The sequence below is a fragment of the Carlito syrichta genome, unplaced genomic scaffold, assembly GCF_000164805.1.
Source record: "Carlito syrichta isolate Samal-C Ts95f unplaced genomic scaffold, Tarsius_syrichta-2.0.1 Scaffold307934, whole genome shotgun sequence".
NCBI lineage: Eukaryota > Metazoa > Chordata > Mammalia > Primates > Tarsiidae > Carlito > Carlito syrichta.
Genome location: NW_007252030.1, coordinates 527,016 through 552,998, shown reverse-complemented (window position 1 = coordinate 552,998; position 25,983 = coordinate 527,016). Strand labels below are relative to the sequence as shown.

At 42.5% G+C, this 25,983-nt stretch overlaps 1 protein-coding gene across 1 annotated transcript in view; it reads right to left on the bottom strand.

Moving 5' to 3' along the window:
- Window positions 1-1,062: 1,062 nt before the first annotated feature.
- DBT (dihydrolipoamide branched chain transacylase E2) overlaps window positions 1,063-25,983 on the bottom strand; it is a 38,995-nt gene continuing 14,074 nt past the window's right edge. Inside the window, exons 4-11 of the mRNA XM_021715863.1 lie at window positions 22,826-23,007; window positions 17,563-17,684; window positions 14,136-14,352; window positions 12,576-12,742; window positions 8,151-8,228; window positions 5,174-5,365; window positions 4,964-5,035; window positions 1,063-1,866 (exon numbers count right to left, since the gene is read on the bottom strand). Of these exons, the coding sequence (XP_021571538.1) occupies window positions 1,699-1,866; window positions 4,964-5,035; window positions 5,174-5,365; window positions 8,151-8,228; window positions 12,576-12,742; window positions 14,136-14,352; window positions 17,563-17,684; window positions 22,826-23,007 (1,198 nt within the window). The 3' untranslated portion in view covers window positions 1,063-1,698. The remainder of the gene's footprint in view (window positions 1,867-4,963; window positions 5,036-5,173; window positions 5,366-8,150; window positions 8,229-12,575; window positions 12,743-14,135; window positions 14,353-17,562; window positions 17,685-22,825; window positions 23,008-25,983) is intronic.

The window sequence follows — 25,983 nt, the reverse complement described above, 5'->3', positions numbered from 1 at the left end:
AGGGTTCACTCTGTCATCCAGGCTGGAGTGCAGTGGTACAATCACAGCTCCTGAAGCCTCAACCTCCTGGCTCAGGCAATCCTCCCACCTCAGCCTCTTGAGTAACTGGGAGTAACAGGTGCAAGCTACTGCATCTGGTTGACTTCTCATTTCTGACTTTAAAATTACTTCTATTTTGAAAAAAAATCAGGTGGACATTAAAATGACCTAATGTTATGTCAGAAAGCTTCACTTGAACATTGACATACAGTATTCAACTGCACAATATTAGAAACAACCTAGATTTCCAAATGCAGAATAAAATGCTGGATTATGTTCACCTTGATGCTATTTCTGATTAAAGTGGACCTTTAACAAAATGACCATTGCAAAATCTTCATTTCTGCATAAAATGTATTAGTTTACTGTTACGTTCATAATTACCCATTAGACTTTTCTCTCTCCTGCTATTGACATTCCTACTCAGGATATGGAGAAGGAAATAGACTCTAATTTCTTTTTCTTTCTTTCTTTTTTTTTTTTTTTTAGACTAGGATCTCACTCTGTTGCCCAGGCTGGAGAGCAGTGGCACGGTCACAGTCATTGCAGCTTCGACCTCCTGGGCTCAGGCAATTCTCCCTCCTCAGTCTCACAAGTCACTGGGACTAAAGGCATGCACCACCAAGTCTGGCTTTTTTTTTTTTTTTGAGTTGGAGTCTCATTCTGCTGCCCAGGCTGGAGTGCAATGGCATGCTCATGGCTACTGCAGTCTTGACCTGCTGGGGTTCAGGTGATCCTTCCCCTCAGCTTTCCAAGTAGCTGGAACTACAGGCGAGTGCCACCACACTTGGCTAATTTTTTAAATTTACTGTAGAGATGAAGTCTCACCAAGTTGCCTAGGCTGGTCTTCAATCCCTGGGCTCGGGCAATCCTCTCACCTTGGCCTCTCAAAGTGCTGGGATTATAGGCATGAGCCACTGCACCTGGCCTATTTTTAACATTTTTTTTGTAGCGATGAGGTCTCGCTATGTTGCCTAGGCTGGTCTGAAACTCCTGAGCTCAAGAAATCCTTCTGCCTCGGCCTCCCAAAGTGCTAGAATTACAGGTGTGGCTCATCACGCCCAGCCAACAAACACCTTTAATAGACTGACTGGTTATAAAGCTATAATTGGATATTTTTAAGACCAGGTTATAGTTTTCCCTTTTCAAACATGTTGGTTTATATAAATAAGACACTTATAGAGAATATTCTCTATACAGAGCAAGAATAGACTCCTGGATATCTATATAATTGCACTTATTTTATACAAGTAGCATGATTGTAGGAAAATGGAAATTATTTTTGCATATAAATTCCTTTTCCCAATTAAGTATAATTAAAAGTTTCATTAAGGGTCAATTAAAAAAAACACAGGACAAAACTGTTATGTATATGGCTGCCTGTCTTTAAGTAATTCTAATTTTGTTATTCTTGCCAGCTTCAATCCATTGACACAATGACCTCAGCACCATTTTAGAAGTCACAGTCTGACCTATGAAATGTGACAGCCCAGGAGAACCTTCACACCATGTTTTATGTTCAATAAAAAGTCTATGAGAACTGTAATCATACAATACAAGCCATTTACAATAAAATTATAAGGATGAACACGTGCCGGTACAGCTAGGCTCTACATACTCTTTGGACGCTCAGAAAGTTCAAGAATGTCTTGTCGATCTTCATTTCAGATCTAGGAGCATTGAAGCTGGATTTTCTAAGTAGGACTTCCAAAGGTTTGAGAAGCGTGACATTGTGGCGCCATCAATGACTCTGTGGTCAGCCGACCAACTCACGTTCATTATCTGAGCCTTATACACTTCCCCTTTCTGGTTGAATCGGGGAAGGGCCTGGAAATAAAACAAGGACAATGAGTCAACCTTCATTGCTCCGAGTTCAAGCTCCAACGATGCGGTGCAACGATGCGGTGCAAGGCCCTCTTCCCTGCAACACAGACAACAGCACCCCAAAGAGCTTTCAGAAAGTACTGCCCCTCCTCCCCCACCTTTGAGAGCACATGCCTCAGCCTTCAGATGTCTCCATGGAGTTTCCCAAGCCCTGTGTGATCCCCTACCTGCATTCATTAAATCTCATTTCAGATTTCCAATGTCTAACAATTATTTCCTGAGCACCCGCTATATGCCAGGTGCTCCTCTGAACTCTGGGGAGAGACAGTGAAGATAAATATGGCGGGCTGGGTGCAGTGGCTCACACCATAATCCCAGCACTTTGAGAGGCTGAGGTCAAGGCTGTGGTGAGCTGTGATTGTGCTCCTGCATTCCAGTCTGGGTGACAGAGTGAGACTCTAACTCCAAAAAAGTTACAAAGAAAAGAGAAGATAGCAAAGGAAAGATGACACAGAGGGAGAAAAATAAATAAATACTATCAGTCCCTTCCCAACAAAGATTACATTAAGTGATGAATAAGACTGATGATACCCTAAGAATTATGCTCCATAGCCTGAAGGTACCATGGGTAAAATGATTCTGTAAAAAGATATCTATTGAGAGCTGGGCTCCGTGGCTCAGCCTGTAATCCCGCGCCTTTGGGAGGCTGAGGTGAGTGGATTGTCTGAGCCCACGGGTTCGAGACTCGCCTGAGCAGAGAGACCTCATGTCTACCAAAAAATCAGCCGAGCATGGTAGCGCATGCCTGTAATTCCGGCTACTTGGAAGGCTGAGGGGGAAGGATCGCTGGAGCCCAGCAAGTCGAGGCTGCATTGGCCGGGAGCGGCCACTACACTCCAGTGTGGGCGACAGAGTGAGACTCCAACTTGGAAAAAAAAAAAATATCTATTGAATAGATATTTGTATGCCAATAGTCATAGCAGCATTATTCACAACAGCCAAAAAATGGAAGCAATTCAAATATCCATTGACAGATGACTGAATAAAAACATGGTGTATATACAGGGGGTGCCAAAAGAATGTATATACATTTAAAGAAAGGAAAAAAACAATTAAAACTGTAATACTCAATATATACTGATTAAAAAAGATGAATACAAGTCATGTTTGACTTCTGCAATTACAAGAGATGCTCAGAGTGGTTACCATCAGCATCCAGACACTTCTGATCACAGCGAACATTTCTTAACAACTCTTAAATGTATAAACTATTTTTTCTTGCCAAACACACATACACTCTAGAATGTATTTTAGTCTTAAAAATAAGTAAAATTAGCTGCAATCCCGTGCCTTTGGGAGGCTGAGGTGAGTGGATTGCCTGAGCCTATGGGTTCGAGACCCACCTGGGCAACTTGGTGAGACCTCATCTCTACAATAAATCAAAATGAGCCGGGCGTGGTAGCACACGCCTGTAGTTCCAGCTACTTGGAAGGCTGAGGCGGAAGGATTGCCAGAGTCCAGCAGGTCGAGGCTGCGGTGGCCGGGAGCAGCCACTGCACTCCAGTCTGGGTGACAGAGTGAGACTCCAACACACACACACAAAAGTAAAATTCTGATACAAGCCACAGTATGCATGAACCTTGAACCAGACACAAAAGGATGAATACTGAATGACTCCACAATATGGGGTACCTGGGATGGTCAAATTCATTCTTAGAGATAGGAAGTAGAACAGCATTTACCAGGGGTAGGGAAATGGTGAGCTAGTGCTTAATGGGGATGGAGTTTCAGTTTGGGATAATGAAAAAGTTCTGGAGATGATGGTGTTATTGGTTGCTAACAGTGTGAAAAAATGGTTAAAATGGTAGATTTGTGTTATGTACATTTTACCACAATTATATACGTAAACACACATAATTCAGGAGAAAATAAATCTCCTCAGGGAAACAGAAAAACAAGACTTTGTCAAACAGGTGTAATGGTTGGAAACTACAGAAAGCCAGAATTCTGTGAGAATCAAATGTTGTCTTCTAGCTGGGGAGGGACCAAGTGACATATGTTATCACTCAGGGAATTTCCCATTTGGAAAGAACAGTGTCCTGCAATGTGTTGTTTTTACACCCTTCTCCTCTGCTTCCCAGAAGGGAAAGTGGATGGCAGGAAGAGGGAACAACTTAGACACAAATGTTCTACCAGCTGGAAAGCAAAGCAAAGGCTGAAGGAAGCAACTGTGAGGGCTCTGGGCACCCATGTGCACTTAATAAATTCATGACAAGTCACAGAGATGCTCACCATGGAAGTGCTGCACATGGAGAAAAGAAAAAAGGTTCTTCTAAAAACATGCAAGGCAAAAGCACAGTCATGCAGTGCCACTAAGGTGGGATCCAGGAGCTTACTGACCTCAGTAGCCCTCAACTCTGAATTCGTAGGGATGCCCAACCCCATCCCCCCAAATTCTGATTCAGTTAGTATAGGGTGAGCTTGGGCGCTATTTTTCCCAAGCTGCTGTATGATTCTAACATGCAACAAGGGTTAAGAATCAGTGAAACTCTTATTCTAAGTCAGTATCTCCCAAAACATGCCACAGATCACGTGTGTTAGACCCACCAGAGTTCTTGTTCAAAATATAAGATCTAGGGACTCTGCTCCCAAAGCCAAGAAATCCTCATGTTTAACCAACACTCCCAATGATTCTTGAGCAAAGTTTTTTTTTAATGCTCTAAACAAGTCTCGCTTTGTTATAAATAACATTTTGGACTAGTTTACCATTATTCTTTGTTTACCACTATTCTCTGAACTAAAGATGTTTTGATAGAAACAGATTGCCTGTACTTGTGATTATCCATAAAGACTTACATCTGTGCCTGGCACAGTCCACATGGCTGATTCACCCATCAACAATCTGATCACCACCATTTATTACACATAGAGGAGGACACCGGAATTGGAGGCCTAGCTCTTAGGAAGGAATAACAGACATACTGAGCCAAACTTGCAAACCCAAACTTCCGAAGTGAAGGGAAGATGTCAGAAGGGGTTACTCTTTGGGTTTACTCCCCCAATTTGCTTAAACTGCTTTTTAATAATCTGATACACATACCTTAATTGATCCAAGAGCCCCAATGGCTACTTCAGGCGGCAGTATCACTGGTTTGGCATAGGTACCACCAATCTATTTAAAAAAAAAACGGAGAGTAGAAAAATTCAGCTTTCAGGAAACAAATGGCAAGTGACACTTTATATTTTTAATTAAGCCCATGACCGGGCTCTTAAGTTGTGGTTCATGACTTTGAACATTACAGCTACTCACGGATCCAATGTTGGAAAGAGTAAATGTTCCTCCTGTAAGGTCCGTGGTGCTGAGCTGACCTGCAGAGCCCAGCTGCTGGAGGCGATTCAATTCAGCAGCAATCTCAAACACAGAGCAGATCTGAACGTTCTTCACGTTAGGGACAATCAAGCCCTGCTCAGTGTCCATTGCTATCCCAATGTTATGAGAAGCCTAGAGCACAGAAATCATACAGTAGACTATTAGCAAGCCAACAGCAAAGAGAGGATCAACCTGCACGGTCTCCTAGACAATCACCCAAACTGACTTTCACCTGATTGGCAATGATTTAAAAGAATCATTTAGGCCAGGTGTGGTGGCTCACATCTAAGATCCTAGCGCTTTGGGGGACCAAGGTGAGAGGATTGCCTGAGTCCATGGGTTAGAGACTAGCCTGGGCAACTTGGCAAAATCTCATCTCTATAGTAAATCAAAAAATTAGCCAGGCGTGGTGGCATATGTCTGTAGTTTCAGCTACTTGGAAGGCTGAGGCAGAAGGATTGCCTGAGCCTAGCAGGTCGAGGCTGCAGTGGCCGTGAGTATGCCAATGCACTCCAGCCTGGGCGAAAGAGTGAGACTCTGACTCAAAAAAAAAAATCATGAAAAAATAATCTTAAAAATATTTTTAAAAAGATAATGCTATGCTGATAAGAACCTAGGACAGTGGAAGGTTTGCCTGAGCCCAGTAGGTCAATGCTGGGGTGGCCAGGAGAATGCCACGGAACTCCAGCCTGGGTGACAGAGTGAGACTCCAACTCAAAAAAAAAAAAAAGAATCTAGGACAGCAAACTCAACCCAAAACTTTTTTGAGGGCTGACATGATGTCATGGGACAGGTCACGGTCAAAACACAGTCAAAACTTTGTTCCGGTCAGGCACGGTGGCTCAGCTTATAATCAACATTTTGGGGGGCCAAGGCGAGAGGATTGCCTAAGTCCAGGGGTTAGGGACCAGCCTGGGCACCTTGGTGAGACCTCGTCTCTACAATAAATCACAAAAACTAGCTGGGTGTGGTGGCATGTGTCTGTAGTTGCAGCTACTTGGAAGGCTGAGCCCAGCAGGTCAAGGCTGCAGTGGCTGTCAGTGTGCCACTGTATTCCAAGCCTGGGCGACAGAATGAGACTCCAACTCAAAAAAAAAAAAAAAAAACACTTTGTTCCATGAACAAAACTATTAAAAATATTGTACACTATAACCTTCAGGCTATGTGTATAAGGTGTACAGGAAAAATAAACGAATTTCATGTTTAGACTTGGGTCCTATCCCTAAGATATCTCATTATATATGCACAAATATTCCAAAATCCAAAATCTGAAACACTTCTGGTCTCAAGCATTTCAAGTAAGGGATACTCAACCTGCATAGACTTTCTAGCCAACATGTGACACTATGTACCCATATTTATAAAGATCTGTGTTATGGAACTAAATGTAGAAGCATGAAGGGAACCCAGGGATATTGAGTTAAACTGGTTACAAGTCTGAGAAACTGTAAACACTCAAAAAGTTTATCAGTAGGTCACTGGCTAAATAAATGATGACAAATCTAAATTTACTGACATATAATGATGTCCATTACATATTAAATAAAAAAGACTTGGCTGGGAGCAGTGGCTCACACCTATAATCCCAGCACTTTGGGAGGCCGAGGTGAGAGAACTGCCTGAGCCCGCAGGTTCGAGATCAGCCTGGGCAACTTGGCGAGACCTCATCTCTACAATAAAATAAGAATAAAATTAGCCGGGCATGGTGGTGCATGACTGTGGTTCCAGCTACTTGGAAGGCTGAGGTGGAAGGATCACCTGAACCCAGTAGGTTGAGGCTGCGGTGGCCGTGAGCGTGCCACTGCAATTCAGCCTGGGTGACAGAGTGAGACTCTGACTCAAAAAATAAAAAAATCAAGAAGAGTTAAAGAAAAATATTAATAATTCTCCATATATTTCTAAAGTATGTAAAAGTGAAATCCTGGAAAGATGTATATCTCAACATAAACAGTGAGTTAAGCTAGTGTAATGGAATTGAAGGGAAGCATCCTTACTCCCTTGCCTGAAACCTTTGTAACAAGTATGTATTTAATTAGAAAATACTAAAATGAAAATAGACAGCTGGCTGTATTAACCATATGGAATACTTAGATCTGGTTCCCTAGAATATCTAAGTCACTTCCTGGTTGTATATTTCTTTTTTTCTTTTTGAGTCAGAGTCTCACTCTATTGCCCAGACTGGAGTGCAGTAGCACACTCATGGCCACTGTAGCCTTGACATTCTGGGCTCAGGCAATCCTTCTGCTTTAGCCTTCCAAGTAGCTGGAATTACAGGCACTTGCCATTATGCCTAGCTAATTTTTTTTTTGGATTTACTGTAGAGATAAGGTCTCGCCACGTTGCCCAGGCCGGCCTCGAACCCGTGGGCTCAGGAAATCCTCTCACCTCTGCCTCCCAAAGTACTGGGACTACAGGTGTGAGCCACCACGCCTAGCCTGGTTGTATATTCTAATAAGAAATGCACATAAGGCCCTCGTGGCCCAAAGAGTTCTCCATCTTGAGAAACTTTCACTCCAAACAGAAGAGTTCACTCGAATTGAATTGAGTTCACTTTTCTCATTTAAATTATTATATTTAAAAGTTCTAAAGATTCCACTTTGAGAGAGCTGCTCCTTTCTGAGAGGGTAAGTAGAGTAGGTAACATAAGCCACAGCCACACAGCCATGTATGTTCATTATTTTAAAGAGAGAACCAAAAAAGCTTCAAGATGGCAATCTCTGTATCGCAAGTTGCATTATTAGCCAGTAAAAACAACACTCCCAGCAATAAGTTATGCTTAAGTTGACTATTTTGTTCCATACTTTCAATTTTAGTCTAAAAGAGATCACTATCTGTGGTATGATGGGAGTCCCTGTAACCCACAAGCACATTTGCCCCATCTCCTACTCATAAGAGCATTTCCCACGGCATAGCCAACCTTGTATGTTATACTCTGGCAGTTTTCATCCACAGAGGCATTAAGGACAGGAAATTGTAGCAATCCCAAGGAAGCAGCCTGGTTAACAGAAAGAGAATGCAATGTCAGCAGTTTTAACTCAGAAGGGGTAGGGCATTCAAAGGAATAAGAGGCATAGAAGGTGGAAACTGGCCGGGCATGGTGGCTTATATACATAATCCCAGCACTATGAGATGCTGAGGTGAGAGGATTGCCTGAGCTCATAGGCTCAAGACCAGCCTAGGCAACCAACATGGTGAGACCTTGTCTCTACAATAAATCACAAAAAATTAGCCAGGCGTGGTGGCACATGCTACTTCCAGCTACTTGGAATGCTGAGGTGGAAGGATTGCCTAAGCCCAGCAGGTCGAGGCTGCGGTGGCCATGAGCGTGCTACTGCATTCCAGCTGGGCAACAGAGTGAGACTCTGACTTCAAAAAAAAAAAAAAGTATGTAATTTTCATTTACAGTGAGTTTAATTTCAAGTCTACATGCACCTAGGCTATTACTTCCAATGTCACCTTCAAGCAGTGCAGGACTAGGTCACTCAAGTTACTGAAAGATAAAAGATAAAGCTGTCAGATAGCTTATAAACATCAAGGAGATTTTCTTTTTTTTTTTAGTTGGAGTCTCACTCTATTGCCCAGGCTGGAGTGCAGTAGCATGCTCACGGCCACTGTGGCCAAGACTTGCTGGGCTCAGGCAATCCTTCCACCTCAGCCTTCTAAGTAGTTGAAACTACAGGAACGTGCTACCACACCCGGCATATTTTTTGATTTATTATAGAGACAGGGTTTCACCAAGTAGCCCAGGTTGGTCTCGAACCCCTGAGCTCAGGCAATCCTCTCGCCTTGGCCGCTCAAAGTGCTGGGATTACGCGTTTGAGCCACTGTGCCCAGTCAAGGAGATTTTCAAAATAACTATACAGACTGGCCAAAGTGCCAAAGAAAATGTCCAAATTCCAAGTGTTTTCCTCATTTACAAGTAGAGTCTTAAGATTCCCATAAGAAGTAAACCTATGCTGCACACCGTGGTTCACATCTGTAATCCCAGCATACTGGCAGGTGGAGGCAAGAGGAGTGCCTGAGCCCAGGGCTTCCAGACCAGCCTAAGCAACATGACAAGACCTGTCTCTACAATAAATCAAACCATTAGCCAGGCATTGTGGTGTGTGCCTATACTTTCAGCTACTTGGAAGGCTGGGGCAGAAGAATCACCTGAGCTTAGCAGATCAAAGCTGCGGTGGCCGTGAGCATGCCACTGCACTCCAACCTGGGCAATAGGGTGAGATTCCAACTCAAAAAAAAGGGGGATAAGCCTGTTCACTCTGTCACCCAGGCTGGAGTGCTGCAGTGGCACGCTCACGGCCGCTGCAGCCTCAACCACTGGGTTCAGTCCATCCTTCCACCTCAACCTTCCAAGTAGCTGGAACTACAGGTGCACGCTACCACACTGGACTTATTTTTTGAGTTATTGTAGAGATGAGGTCTCACCAAGTTGCCCAGGCTGGTCTTGAACCCGCAGGCTCAGGCAATCCTCTCGCCTTGGCCTCCTAAAGTACAGGGATTACAGGCTTGAGTCATCGAGCCCAGCCTTTCCCTTTGTCTTTTAATACCATTTCTCTCCTGACCATATTGAGTTCCCTAACTGTAACCAGCACTTTGGGAGGCTGAGCCTGGGAAACATAGCAAGACCTTGTCTCCACAAAAAAATAAAAAAACTAGCCAGGCATGGTGGCACGCACCTGTAGTCCCAGCTACTCAGGAAGCTGAGGCTGCGGTGAGCTGTGATTGTGCCACTGCACTCCAGCCTGGGCAATACAGTGAGACCCTGACAAAAAAAACCCCTCACAATATGTTAAAGCTTTGGTCTACCTTTGCTTCAAGACAGATCTGCTGTCACCAGGAAAGAGTAAGAGGAACCCAGTCAGAAATGGAGGTGGCGCTCACCTGCTCTCAAGATTCCCTCCGCACCCGGGCTGCATCTTGCACTTCCCCTAGTAGCAGGGTCTTGCTCCAAAAGTTCTTCCCACTTCCAATTATTTCACTTCCCCTTCTCCAGCTGTTTCCCTCAGCCTACAGTCTGCTTGATTTTTCCTTGAGGATGTGAAGGAGAGGCTGGAACCTGTCCTCGACCTCTTGCAACCTCCGTGACCACTCTCTGTACCTACTGCCCTACCTGCTCTCCCCCGACTTTCTCAGCATCTCCTCTTCCTCAATTTCCGGTCATTTCTGAGCCAACTGCAGTCAAACTTTTGCCTCAACTAGACTTTCTCAGTTACTTCTGGCTGAGGCCACGCCTGGCCTCTTCACAACTGCTCTGGCAGCCTGTTCCTGTCGTGTACATGTTTGACCGTGGTGATGCCTGTGATTGCTACCCTTCCCGTCCTAACGCCTTCTTCTCTTATGGTGGGAGCAGTGGAGTTGGTGGTCCCTCTCTCGTGGCCCTTTGTGCCCACACCCTCCGGGGGTGCTCTCTTGGGATGACTCAGCTGGGTAGAAAGGGCTTGGTCACCCATATGAGGTCGTGTGTAGGCTAGCGTGCAGGGGAGACAGGAGGGTCTTATAGGAAGGAGAGGCACCATCCCTGCGAGGACCACTCCAGCTGACAGTAGACACAACAGACCTCCAGAAGATCGGCAGACCCTACTCACCTGGAGACTCCAGAGAATGAGTGGCTGTGGTGTTAGACCATCACATGTCAGGGTGGTCTGTCATAGAGCAACAGACATGCTTGGCTTCTGAGTGACTTTTCCCTGGCTCTCCCATCTTTGTACCAGCTGCCACTCACCCTGTCTTTGCCAACTCAACTTGTACCCACCCTGGAAGCTCTGGCCTCCTTCTCATCCACCCCCTCCATTTGCTTTGTGTCTACAGAGGACTCTGTAGACATCGCCAAGTCCAAATGGCCTCCTCTCACCTGCAGATGTCTATTACACCCCATGCTTCCAGAACATCCGCTGGCCTGTTAGGGGAGTGGCTTAGAAAACCGAGAAAGGAAAACAGTTACTGGCTTCCTAAGCCCAACGTCCCATGAAAGAGAAAACTGGTAGGCGCTTGCAACACACTGAGATGAGTTGTAATGGAAAACTAAAGAGAGTCAGCCGTAGGAGGCTTCTGGGGGAGTCTATATGTGACCACAATTTGGGATTTGGGGGTGCAGGTATTTGATTGAGAGAAAGGGGCGCTTCAGGTGGAACTGTGTATTCCAGAAACTGTACGTGGCTTCGTCTGAGGTAGAGAGGGAAGGCTGGAGAGGCAGGCAGCAGAGACTCATGACAATATTTGCATGCCACACTCAGGAGATGGGAAACTATCCGAAAGTCAATGAAGAGAGTCACTGAAAAATCAGGGAATAACACATGATGTGATTTATGGAGGACAGGTCTTGTTGTAGTTTGGGCAAGGACTGGAAGGAGCCATACTGGTTAGAGATGTCAGATGCTGTTCTGATTATGACACCAGACCTGGAACAGTGCTCCACCTGTTGGCTGTAAGGCTGTGGTAAGTTTCCAGCCTCTCTTGAGTCCCAGTTTGCTTCTGTGGAAAGTGGGATCAGTGCTAGTTATATGCCAGAATTACTAAGAGTTAGGAAAGGATGGAGACAGCATCAGTATGGAGCCTGACATGCAGTAGCTGCTTCATAAAGTCATTAATGTGAACTAGACAGAACTGCTCAAGGTCAGCTGACAGTCTTATTCCATTTTATACTGGTCCTAAGGCCTAACACTAGAAATGATTCTCAGGAACTTTGATAGAAGTTTGTTTGCTGGGCATGGTGGTTTACACCTGTAATCCCAGCACTTTAGGCAGAGGTGAGAGGATTGCCTGAGCCCAGGGGTTTAAGACCAGCCTAGGCAATGCGCAAAATCTTGTGTCTACAATAAATAAAAAAATTAGCCAGGCTTGGTGGCAGTGCCTGTAGTTACATCTACTTGGAAGGCTAAGGTGGAAGGATCACCTGAGCCCAGCAGATCAAGGCTACGGTGGCTGTGGGTATGCCACTGCACTCTAGCCTGGGGACAGTGAGATTTTGCCTTCAATTAAAACAAAACTTTGTTGAATAAATGAAAATATATACATATCAGTGATATATACAAAATCAATATCAAGATCTCAGTGTAGGCCAAACCAGGAATTTGCTGGAGTGATCCTTTTAGAATTAAAGGATATATTCAACTGGAGGATAATGTCCACCTAACTCAAAAAGATAAATAGATAAAAACATGACACAGAAGTTTTAATTTTATAAATTCCTCTTAAACAAAAAACAATGCGTGTGCACATTCTAACTATATGATGTGATAAGTAATATTTTTATTCAAACCCACAGTCAACACATTGCGTATTTGGAAAACAAAATTTAAATGTCCAACTCAAGGCTTGTTTGAAATGAATGGAATCTCACCTTTAAGAAGAAAGGCATAAAGGAGAGTTTAATTCCACGAGCAAAAGCAACGTGTTTTAACTCTTCCCGTAGCTTCACCAGTTCAGTAAGGTCAACCTCGTCACAGTAGCCAAAGTGAGGTATCTTCAGGGCTGCAGACATAGTCTTGACCATTGCTTTCTGAAAGCCTGGAAAACACTCAACTGTTATTTATTTATTTCAATTCTTAAACCCTGGTATCCTTTTATTTATTTATTTATTTTAGATTAGAAAATAGTTTATTTAGAAAGTAAATTAGAGAGAAAAAGGTGATTCACCTCCCCAAGGTAAGAGAGGGAGCCAAAGTGTAAGAAAATATGCCCCCCCCCTTTTAAAAGTAGCTGTTATAGAAGGTTCTCTAAAGTCCTTTACTCTTTCAAATGAGCTCTGCCTCTCACGACCATCTTCATCCCATTACATTGAAAGGCACTGATTTCAAGGCTGGAGCCTGGACTGCACCACGATACCCAGAGTCAAGTGTAATCATAGCAGCTAACTGTTGTCAAAGCTGCAGGGTATACAAAATTCAAAAGGCTGTGAGCGAGTCATGTATTTACTCAGTGGTTTTTCTCACAAAACAACTCTTCTGGAAGTTAATCACCCTGAGAGTTTATAAATAAGAAATCAGAACTAGTTATTTTGAAAACTAACTAAAAATAATGAATTTCTAAAATATCTTGAGTGAGTCTTCGAATAGAACAATTATCAGTATACAACTCTGTATTTCAAGAAACCTGCTAACGCATTACTCTTCAGAAATTAACAGTTACACACGAATTGGAAGTATATCCTGGAAAAACCATGCTGTTGTACCATTTAAAAATTATATGCTGAATTTGAACTTTCTCTTCAGTAAGAATTGACAACACCATATTATATATGAGAGGGGACCTAAAAAAAAAAACCCTAGAATTTACATATAAAAATTGTGAATTTATTCTTACATGTCTAAACTTCAGTCACCATCAAAGTACTCTACATTTGATGCAATATACCTATCGAGACACTTTTCCATTGCTCACAACAGTTTTTGAACTTGTTAATTTTGATGCCTTTTAGTCCTTCTGCCATTTTTTGCTTCACCGCTTCCATATCGGCAAAACATTTCCCTTTGAGGATTTTTTTCAATCAGGGAAACAAAAAAAAAAGTCACTCAGGGTGAGACCTGATGAATAAGGAGGGTGGGGCATGGAGTTCATGCTGTTTTGGGTCAAAAACTGCTGAACACTCAGTGTGGCGTGGGCAGGTGCACTCATAAATTACCCATCACAAATGGGCAAATGCTCAAAAGAACCTCCAAAAAAAAAGAAAAGAAAAAAAAAAATCACTGAAGTGGAATACAGTCACTCACAACAATGCTAGCTGGTCCATAGATGCTGATGGGATCCTAGGACACTTATCTAGCAGGGAAAGCCTGTACTACAACAGGCCCATCCTCCAAAAGATAACTTCATTTTTTTGGGTCCCCCTTACACATTTATCTATTGAAGTAGCTTCGCCCCAAGGTAAGCATATACTGCCTTACATGACTGTCATTATTACCTTTTATGGGTTCTGTTTTGTCTCTGCCTGTGAATACTGGAGGCTTCGTTACTAGTATGGGGATAGGCATGTCTTTTGGTTTTGGCGGAGAAGGCATAATTTCAGCTTTTGGTGAAGGAGGTAATATCGCTCCTGTCTGCTTTTCCAAGTAGTTGAGAATATCTTCTTTAAGTATTCTGCCATCTTTTCCCGAGCCAACAACTTCACTCAGCTTAATCTAAAAATGACATACAATTACTTAAAAATATATCTATCATTAAAGTTCCAAAATGGGATTTAACCAGTTGAAGACAAAAATATAACTCTAAATAAACTTGTACAAGGAAAAAAACATTTCATTATCTTAATAGATAAGCTGCAGTCACTCTGCATAAGTAATCACTTATTACTTTTGTACAGTGTTCATTTGCCCATGTGGTAACTATGAGGTGTCTATATTATACAACCCACAGCTATTTATGAAAACTTAATTTTTTTTTTTTTTTGAGTTGGAGTCTCACTCTGTCACCCAGGCTGGAGTGCAGTGGCATGCTCACGGCCACCACAGCCTTGACCTGCTGGGCTCAGGCGATCCTTCCACCTCAGCCTTCCAAGTAGCTGGAACCAGAGGCACGTACCACCATGCCTGGCTAATTTTTTTTTATCTATTGTAGAGATGAGGTCTCACCAAGTTGCCCAGGCTGGTTTCTAACCCGTGGCAATCCTCTCACCTTGGCTTCCCAAAGTTCTGGGATTATAGGCATGAGCCACCGTGCCCGGCCAGAAAACTTACATTTTTAAACAGTCAGGTAAATATTTTTAAATCTCTTGCACAATTCTTACTCAATCTTTTCTATTCTTGGAGACTATATAAGAAGAGGGAGAACTGAAAATTTAAAGGAGAAATAAACACTATAACAAATCAGACCAATGTTTCTTTGGTTACCAGTTAAAGATAAATAACCATCATACAGAAGCTTTCTCAAACTAGTTTTTTTCTGCTTTGGAAAAAAAAAAGAATTTAAATATTTTTAAAGCAATTACAAACAACTGTAAACGTATATTTTTTAATTTTTTGAGTTGGAGTCTCACTCTGTTGCCCAGGTTGGAGTGCGATCCTTCTACCTCAGTCTTCCAAGTAGCCAGAACTACAGGACATGCTACCATGCCCAGTTAATTTTTTAAAAAATTTATTTTAGAGACAAGGTCTCGCCAAATTGCCCAGGCTGGTCTCGAACCTGCGGGCTCAGGAAATCCACTCTCCTTGGCCTCCCAAAGTGCTGGGATTAGAGGCTGAGCCACTGAGCCCAGCCGGTTTTTAATTTTAAATAAACTCAATTCACAAATGTGCAAACTGCAAGGGAAAAAAATGTGATGTATAATAAAACCCACTATTTAATTTCTAGTAATCATACTGATATTCTAGTTATACATATCTTCAGGAAATGATATTAAAAAAAATCAAGGCTGGATGCGGTGGCTCACACCTATAATCCCAGCACTTTGGAAGGCTGAGGCAAGAGGATTGCCTGAGCCCACAGGTTTGAGACAAGCCTGGGCAACTTGGTGCAACCTCATCTCTACAATAAATCAAGAAAAATAAATTAGCCGGGTGGGATGGCACATGTCTGTAGTTCCAGCTACTTGGAAAGTTGAGGCAGAAGGATCATCTGAGCCCTGCAGGTCGAGGCTGTGGTAGCCATGAGCGTGCTATTGCATTCCAGCATGGGCGACGGAGTGAGGCTCTAACTCAAAAAAAAAAAAGAAAAAAGAAAAATATCAAATCATGTATTTCTTCTGCAGGTGGCTTTTCTATATAATTAAGAAAAAAATTAATAAAATGCTTTATAGCTGCCAAAACAGTATGTAAAATCATGATTTCATCTGATACCCTTGATCATCTAGTATTCCATATTGCTATTCCTATCTTCTTTGTGCTAAATGTCTTCATATTTAAACACATTTAAGGTTACACAAAGTTTCATCCAGGATGCATAACAGAATTCACCTAAGCATTTCCCTGATTTTAAACACATATGGCCAGGCACAGTGGCTCAAGCCTGTAATCCCAGCACTTTGGGAGGCCGAGGCAAGAGCATTGCTTGAGTCCAGGGGTTTGGATCAGGTTGGGCAACTTGATGAGATCTCATCTCTACAATAAATTTTAAAAATTAGCCAGGTGTGGTGGTGCATGCCTGTGGTTCCAGCTACTTGGAAGGTTGAGGTGAAAGGATCACCTGAGTCCAGCAGGTCAAGGTTGTGGTGGCTGTGAGTGTGCCACTACACTCCAGCCTGGGCAAACAGAGTGAGACTATGACTCAAAAAACAAACAAACAAAAAAGTATTCACCTTATAATTGTTAGCTATATAAAACACAAGGAAAAACATATCCCAGATTATTTTCTTGGGATAGTCCCATGATAATGACTCTATCACATATTTCCAAAATGTCAACCTCTATGTTTTCCCCACAGTAACATCACTAGTTCTCCCAAAAGCCAACAAGCAAGTCTGTGCTGCAGGCACCGTGCAGAGGACTCAGGCTTTAGAGCAGAAATGTCTGCGATCCACCCCAGGCCAGCTTACTTAGTTCAGATAACCTGCTCCTGTACTTTCTCATCAGCAAAGTGGAGACAGTCCAAACTACTCTTTAGGGCTGTTGTGAGTGTTAGACAATGTGTGAGTAAGCATCCAGCACGTACATGCTGAAGTTATGGAGGCCAAAGCTTCTGAGGCAGAATGCAATCCCTATGAGCACTGGTTCTGGAGTGGCACAGATGCACTTGGATTCTGGCTCTGCTGCTAGGCTAGCTGTGTGACCTTGGTCAAGTTACTTAACCTCTCCAAGTCTTAAGATGCCCTCTTATCTATAGAGTCAAGTGAGATAATCAGTTAATACTTATCATAGTGCCAGAGAGTCACCTTAGCAGGCATCCTATCCTCCATTCAGTTAGCAACTGGCAGAGGAAACTCCTTTCCTCAAAGGAGTTTTGTGCTTCTGCCCACCCCCTGTGAATCAGGCCAGATCCTTGGTACCACACCCACACTGACTATCTCCTTTCTCTTTTCTTTCCTATCCTGCCTCCTGCACTTACAAGCTTTCACTCTTTCAGTCAGTCAGTCACAGACATCTAAACTCCTGCCTCAAGATGTGCTTCCAGGGTACCTGACCTAAGACACTGCCATTTACAAATGCTCAATAAATGGCAGCTCTTACTATTATTAGGCTGTAAGAAAGCATAATAAAACCATGCTGCTCAATTAATGTTTTGGAATAGGTTCAAAACTCTTTATTTCTCCCAAGTACTTTTATGTAACTGTCAACTTCAGAAACAAACATTTTCCCATTTTCTTTACTCTTGAGTGATCCCATGGGGTGGTTGGCTGATTTTCAGAGACACAAATATATTTGCTATACATCTCAGACAGAAATTTTCAGAAAACTCACATTGTTTTCCATTGCAAGGCGGCGGACTGCAGGGGTTGCCAGAGTCTTCTGGCCCTTTATCTCCTGGTGCGTGTGCTCCTCATGGGACACGGCCGGAGCCTCGACCACATCTTCTTCTGAATCTAGTTATACCGTAAAATTCAACTTCAATGGAAAACATTTTTTTAAATCTTTTTGTTGTTGTTGTTGGAGTCTCACTCCTTTGCCCAGACTGGGGTACAGTGGCACACACGCTCACGGCCACCCTAGTGTCGAACTTCTGGGCTCCAGCGATCCTTCCGCCTCAGTCTTCCAAGTAGCTGGAACTACAGACGCATGATACCACGCCCAGCTATTTTTTATTTTATCGTAGAGACGAGGTCTCGCCAAGTTGCCCGGGCTGGTCTTGAATCCACAGGTTCAGGCAATCCACTTGCCTCAGTCTCCCAAAGTGCTGGGATTACAGGCTGAGCCACCAAGCTCAGCCCATTTAAAAAAAATCTTAGTGGCTTATAACACCTAAATAAATTCAGCTTAGAGTTCACAGTCTAAATGCATAATAGTTGAGCTACTTCAGAAAAAGAAAACACTACTATCCAACCAGTGGGTGAAGTCGAGGGGTGTTATACTGCTACCTGGCACTGTTTAATTATTAGCACCTATTGTATACTTTCCTTCTGTTAATACCATACAGCAGCTGCAAGTTACAAAATGAGTGTTTCTTTCACAAGTTTCAAAACATGTAGGATTTTAAACATTTTCCTAATGAAATTCTCATTTATATTTATAAATAACATGAAATAAGAATTAAATGTGAGGTAAACTATATGAAGGAATCATAAAATCTGTGACCATCTTAAACACTTTGCTGAGATGACACAGTATTTAAGATGTTGCTCTGCTTTGAATACAGCCTGAGCAATGTGGTGGTTAATGCTAAATTGACTGTTCTATTCTCTCACTCTGGAGTCCCGGAATCAGAAAAATGACTCCAGGCTATTAGCACGTATTTTTACAAGCAAAGAAAAATAAATAAATAAAAGCATTTGAGAGCACTTAATTGACAAAGTCTGCTGTTAGGAAATCAGTGATGAATGTGATTAGCAGAATCTGTCTGAATTGGTAAATTAAAGTCTGACAGAAATGAAAACGAGCAGACAACTGAATTTGCTGTGAGAGCTTTGACATTCAATTCTAGGTAAATAAAAGTCCTTCCCAGGCTGGGCACAGTGGCTCAAGTCTGTAATCCCAGCCCTTTGAGAAGCTGAGGCGAGAGGTTTGCCTGAGCCTAGGGGTTCAAGACCAGCCTGGGCAACTTGGTGAGACCTTGTCTCTACAGTAAATCAAAAAATAATCAGGCGTGATAGTGCACGCCTTTAGTTACAGCTACTTGGAAGGCTGAGGTAGAAGGATTGCCTGAGCCCAGCAGGTTGAGGCTGCAGTGGCCAAGAGCATGTCACTGCACTCCAGCCTGGGCAACAGAGTGAGACTCCAAAAAAAAAAATTCCTTCCCTGTTGCAACCATAGAAAGATATCCTGTTAATTCCTCTTTTCTAGTCTATGGCCTGGTTCAACAGAATCACAAAAAATTCCCCAAAGGGAGAGCAAGGGAAGGATAAAGTAAACTTGTAGTAGCACCTCTTATGTGTCAAATATTGTACTACGTAGGCAATATCTTAACTTTTCATTATTATTATTATTTTTTGGAAATACAGGCATGCGCCATCACATCCAGCTAAATTTTTCTTGATTTATTGTAGATATAAGGTCTCGCCAAGTTGCCCAGGCTGTTCTCGAACCCATGGATTCAGGCAATCCTCTCACCTCAGTCTCCCAAAGTGCTGGGATTATAGGCGTCAGTCATCACACCCAGCCAATATATCTTAACTTTTTGAAGTGAGGTTTGATGGATGGGCCCAAGGACACACATCTAATTAATCCAAGAGCTGAGATTCAATCCCAGGGCTGACTTGATCTGTGAGGTTTCCATTAGTTCATGTCCCTAGGAAATTTTCTTTCTGATCAAAGTAGCTGGAACACAACTTCTACAACTCAGGGCATATTTCTGTTGAACTTTCAAAATCCCTGTATAGTCTCATCTGTTACAGTTACTGGAGAGACCAGAATTAGGAACTAAGATACAAAAAAGGACCGGGAGATTCACTGGCAGGAACTCCAAATACTAACTTGGATAATGCATATTTGCTGAAGAAATAGAAATGTATAAATATCCAATTGTAGCAAATATCAAAATTAGTACAGGCCGGACTTGGTGGCTCAGCCTGTAATCCCAGCACTTTGGGAGGCCGAGGCGAGTGGGTTGGCTAAGCCCGTAGGTTCCAGACCAGCCCAGGCAACTTGGTGAGACCTTGTTCCTACAATAAATAAAAAATTAGTCAGGTGCAGTAGCACACACCTACAGTTCTGGCTACTTGGAAGGCTGAAGCGGAAGGATTGCTGGAGCCCAGCAGGTTGATGCTGTGGTGGCTGTGAGCATGCCACTGCACGCAAGCCTGGGCGACAGAGACTCCAACACAAAAAAATAAACAAACAAATAAATTAGTACATATTTCCCAAAGATCAAATAATAACTGCTGCTCACCTTTCTAGAAACATTTTGTGATATATTACCTACATGGTGCCACCTTTTAGAATAACTGGGTGTAAATGAGTCAGAAAACAATCTATGTGTGAGAAGTCATTCATATATCATTTGTAACAGTCATGTAGATACTGGACAAAAGCTCTCTTAATTAAGTATTAAAATATCTTGTACTACATAGCACTTTAAATAATCTTCAGTGTTTTTACACATCTTCTCTTTGTGTGTGTGTGTGTCAGATCTCTCTCTGTTGCCCAGGCTGGAGCACAGTGGCACAATCACAGCTCATTGTAGCCTCAACCTCCTGGGTTCAGGTGATCCTTCTGCCTCAGCCTCTCAAAGTAGCTGGAACTATAGGCACATACCACCATGCCTGGCTAATTTTTTGATTTTTTTCTAGAGATGAGGTTTCACTATATTGCCAGGCTGGTTTCGAACTCTTGGGCTCAAGTAATCCTCCCACCTTGGCTTCCCAAAGTGTTGTATTACAACTGTGAGCCACCATGACTGGCTAATGATGTTAAAAGAATGACAGAATCCAAAAGTCATCATTCCACCATCACTAAAGCAACTATGGATTTAGGAAGGCTCTCAGATGATATTATCAACTGCTTATAGAGTGCCAAAATACCACCACATACCTACCTTCCAGATTAAAAAAGGCAAATGCCACTGTTTGGAGGGCTGAGGATATCAGATGCTAACTCAGAGTATAAGCTCAACATCACTATGGCAGGTATCCAGAGGGAGACCATGTGCACACATCATCATCCATGAGGTATTTCAACCAAGATATTTAACTTGAACCTAGCCTTTAAAACTTATTTCTGAGCTGGGCATGGTGGTTCATGCCTGTCATCCCAGCACTTTGATGTTTGAGACCAACCTGAGCAACATGGTGAGATTTTTGTCTCTACAGTAAATCAAAGAAATTAGCTGGGCATGGTGGCACACACCCATAGTGCCAGCTACTTGGAAGGCTGAGGCAGAAGGATCACCTGAGCCCAGCAGGGTGAGGCTGCATTGGCCATGAGTGTGTCACTGCAATCCAGCCTGAGTGACAGAGTAAGACTCCAACTCAAAAAAACAAACTAACAACAACAAGAAAAAACTATGTGTATATATGTACTAGAAAAACATCTGGAATAATATATACTCGTATTAATACTGTGATTTCTGAGTAAATATGTTTTTTAAATTTTTGGTTTTCTGTATTTCAGAACTTTCGACAATGTACATAGCCAGCCTTTATAATAATACAAATTAAATCAGTAATAGGCAGCCTTCAATAAGACAGAGGTATTATGTCATAGTAGAAAATATCCTGGACAAGGTCTCAGGACATCTAAGTTCTAAATTTGGCCCTGTCGTTGACCATTGAGCAAACTGGTCAATGCTTCTAGTTGGGTTTACTGTCTTCATTTGTTAAACTGGAATACCTCACAGAATAATAGGTATAAAAATTTTATAATTGTAAAGTATGACTCTAAAAAAAAAGTAACTGTAATATAATTATTATAGTACAGACTGTAGAACTAAGTATCAGTCAACCACTGTAATTCAATTATCATTTCCAGACTTCTGAATTACACTCCCGAGACATCTATATCTCAGCACTTCCAAAGTAGAATGCTGGCCTAGGAGACACATCTCAGGACACTACTGCTCCTCCAGTCCCTGTTATCAAAGCTGTCCCCTGTTTAACATGACTTTGGCACATCACAATGATATGGGAAGAGACTATTGAGGTAGATAGTCAGCTGCCTGCCTGCACTGGGCTTACATACTGTTTCAGTTTTCCTCTGTAACCGTCTTACAACAAATTCTCTTTAGCAAGACCATCTGCCATTCATAATTCTTCTTCTGAATGCTGGTGTCTTCACTTGTAGATTTTCCCTCTTTTCTCCTTAACTCCTATTGAACAAGTTTGGTTTTTTTTTGTTTTTTTTTTTTGAGTTGGAGTCTCACTCTGTCCCCCAGACTGGAGTGCAGTGGCCGTTCCCGGCCACCGCAGCCTCGACCTGCTGGGCTCCGGCGATCCTTCTGCCTCAGCCTTCCAAGTAGCCAGAATTACTTACAGGCATGTGCTACCACACCCAGCTGATTTTTTGATTTATTGTAGAAATGAGGTCTCGCTGCCCACGCGGGTCTCGAACCCGCAGGCTCAGGCAATCCACTCACCTCAGCCTCCCAAAGGCATGGGATTACAGGCTGAGCCACCGAGCCCAGCTAAGTTTGGTTTTTATAATCATCCCAAATGAGAGTCCTTTTTTTAAAATTTTTAAATTTTTTTTGGTATCAGTGGCAAACAGAGCAATCCATTATGTTAGATTTTATCTTTTATCTTTGCATACTTCAATTTTTGTTCTTACTGGTCAGTATTTAGAGCCCAAATCTTTAATTACTGAGAGAGCTTGTGGCTTGTTTGAACACTAAGGTTTCCAGAAGGTAGGGCTCTTGATAAGTGAAGTGTTAACTGTACCTGTTGCCAACATGGTAACTGGCCAAAAGATAATCATGCATCACAGAGAACCTTTCGGTTTTCCTTATTTGGGCTTCTAAACCCCCAACTCAAATCCTGTAAGGTATTAAAAGTAGAAGATCACCTGTAATTGAGACCCAATGGCAAAAGGACAACAGTAACCAATTTGTTGAGACAGATAAGTAGATTTACAGATTTACCTTTCAAAGCCTCTGTTTCTATGTCTACCAGAGGCTTCCCCACGTAGGCAACGTCATCTAGATTATAGTAGAGTTTTTTAATGACTCCATCATAACGACTAGTGATAGTAACTGAAGCTTTATCACTTTGGACTTCACAGATGCTATCAAACTGAGACACTGTATCTCCTTCTTTCACAAACCTAAAAGAAAAAGACATGAGATACTTTTACATAAAAAATCATAAGTACAGACCATCCTAATGATGTAAAAGTCAAACTGAGTTAGAACATAGATTCCACTCCAGTCAAGCATTCACTTCCTGATGGAGGACTATGAAATGCTTTTAGAGAAGACTATGATGGCTTCCAGAGTCTCTTTGATGTGTCTACAAAACACTAAAAATGTTTAAGCTGTTCACAGTCTAAAATCCAAAAATCTAATTTAACTTGCAGGTTTTCTGCCTGACCCAGCTATTAGGGATAAACATATTTTTAAGTGATATTTCCTTTTATTGTTTTATATTACCCTTTTTCAAACTTTAAGGGATGCCCACTCTTTACAGAATTAAGTTTAAAATTGATGTCCTCTGGCCGGGTACAGTGGCTCATACCTCTAATCCCAGCACTTTGGGAGGCCGAGGTGGGAGGACTGCCTGAGCCCATGGGTTCGAGACCAGCCTGGGCAACTTGGTGAGACCTCATCTCTACAATAAATCAAAACATTAGCTGGGCGTGGTGGTGTGTGCCTATAGTTTCATCTACTTGGAAAGCTGAGGCAGAATGATCACCTGAGTCCACCAGGTCGAGGTTACAGTGGCAGTGAGCAAGCCACTGCCCTCTAGCCTGAGCAACAGAATGAGACTCCAACTCATATAAATAAATAAATAAAAATAAAATTGATGTCCTCAATACACAACCTTTATAATTTCATGAATTTTGGGTAGAAGTTCTCTCAGTCTTTCTTTCTAGAATTATTTTAGACTGCCCTTGCTTGTAAGTCTCTTTATCTCCTTCAGCATTTTAGGTATACTTTACAAGCCTTTTCTAGATCATCTTAGCAAACAGAACGGGGGAAGGGGACCAAACCAGAAATATTACATCTAGTTTTGACCCTGATACCATTCTTGCTGTGTCTAGCGCATTCTGACTTATTGCCATCAATTCTTCAAGATCATTGCTCAGGCATTCTTGCTCCTTGTCTTCCTGTTTTAACCAGTCCTCAGCCCGTGATAATGCAATCATGAGGTAGAAACTAGATTTAAAATCACATGGAGAGGACATTCCCTTCCAGAATGAGGGATTAGGGATCACCAAGAACCTGCTCCATGTAAACAACAAGTACAGTTACAAAAGTGGTTAAAAATACAGTTTTTTCCAAAATTTTGGAAATTAAATAATGGCTTGCATTAACTGAGAAGTACTCAAATCAGGAAAAATGGTTGAACCTCCTTGAACACAGTGAGGATTGTGATATATATATATACATTTATTTTTTTGAGTCCGAGTCTCACTCTGTGTCCAGGCTAGAGTGCAATAGCACGCTCATGGCCACTGTAGCTTCACTCTGATAGGCACAGGAGATACTTTCGCTTCAGTCTTCCAAGTAGGTGAAACTACAAGTGTGCGCCACCACGCCCAGCTAATTTTCTGATTTATTGTAGAGACGAAGTCTCACCAAGTTGCCCAGGCTGGTCTCGAACCTGTGGGCTCAGATAATCCTCTTGCCTCTACCTCTCAAAGCACTGGGATTACAGGTGTGAGCAACTGTGCCCAGCCAAGTGCTGTGATTTTTTTTTTTTTTTGGAGTTGCAGTCTCATTCTGTCACCCAGGCTGGAGTGCAATGGCATGCTCAGGGCTACCCCAGCGTTGACCTGTTGGGTTCCGGTGATCCTTCTGCCTCAGTATTCCAAGTAGCTGGAATTATAGGCATGCATTACCTTGACTGGCTAATTTTTTGATTTTTATTGTAAAGATGAGGTCTGACCATGTTGCCTAGGCTGGTCTCAAATCCACAGGCTCAGACAATCCTTTCACTTCAGCCTCCCAAAATGCTGGGATTATAGGCTTGAGCCACCACATCCAGCCTATACTGTGATATTTTAATGTGTGCAATTCCCACTCTCCTCTGCCTAGGAGGAAAGCAAGACAACTGCATTGAAGCAATCCTTATAAAACTGAGTTGATGCGCCTAGGGTGTTTAAAGAGGGGATATGCATGACAGAGCAAGCAGAGGGAGGGGAAGGAGCTACAATGGAGCAAGGTTTTCATATACTATTGAAATTTGTTGTTACTAACTCAGATGACACTGTTATATAGAAAGATGTGCCATGCAAACAGTAACCAAGAGAAAGCTGGAGTGGCTATACCAATATTAGGCAAAATAGACTTTTATGACAAAAACACATATAAAAGCCAAACTTGGATGGGTGTGGTAGCTCATGCCTATAATTCCAGCATTTGGGGAGGTCAAGGTGAGAAGATCACTTGAGGTCAGGAATTTGAGACCAGCCTGGGCAACCACACAAAGACATTGCCTCTACAGAAAAGATTTAAAAATTAGCCAGGTGCAGTGGTGAGCACCTATAGCCCCAGCTACCCGGGAGGCCAAGGCAAAGGATCGTCTGAGCCCAGGAGGTCGAGGCTGCGGTGAGCCATGATTGTGCCACTGCGGTCACAGAGTAAGACCCCAACTCAAAAAAAGAAAAAAGAAAACAAAAGGTCACCTGTGGCGGCTCATGCTTATAATCCCAGCACTTTGGGTGGCCAAGGTGAGAGGACTGCCTGAACTCATGGGTTCAACCCCAGCCTGGGCAACTTGGCGAGACCTCATCTCCACAATAAATCAAAAAATTAGCTGGGCATGGTGGCATGTGCCTGTAGTTCCAGCTACTTGGAAGGCTGATGCAGAAGGATCACCTGAGCCCAGCAGGTTGAGACTGAGGTGGCTGTGAAAGTGCCACCACATTCTATCCTGAGTGACACAGTGAGACTGACTCAATAAAAAAAAAAAAAAATCCAAACTTGTTTCAGAACTTTGTGAAAAGCTTTGTGAAATTTAAGTTTTTTTTTTCTTGATTCATACATTTTCTCTCACAAATTCTAAGATTAAATGAAGTTTTATTGACATATAAATCACACTACTTTTTGTTAAATTGTGCTTCCTTATATCTTCACAT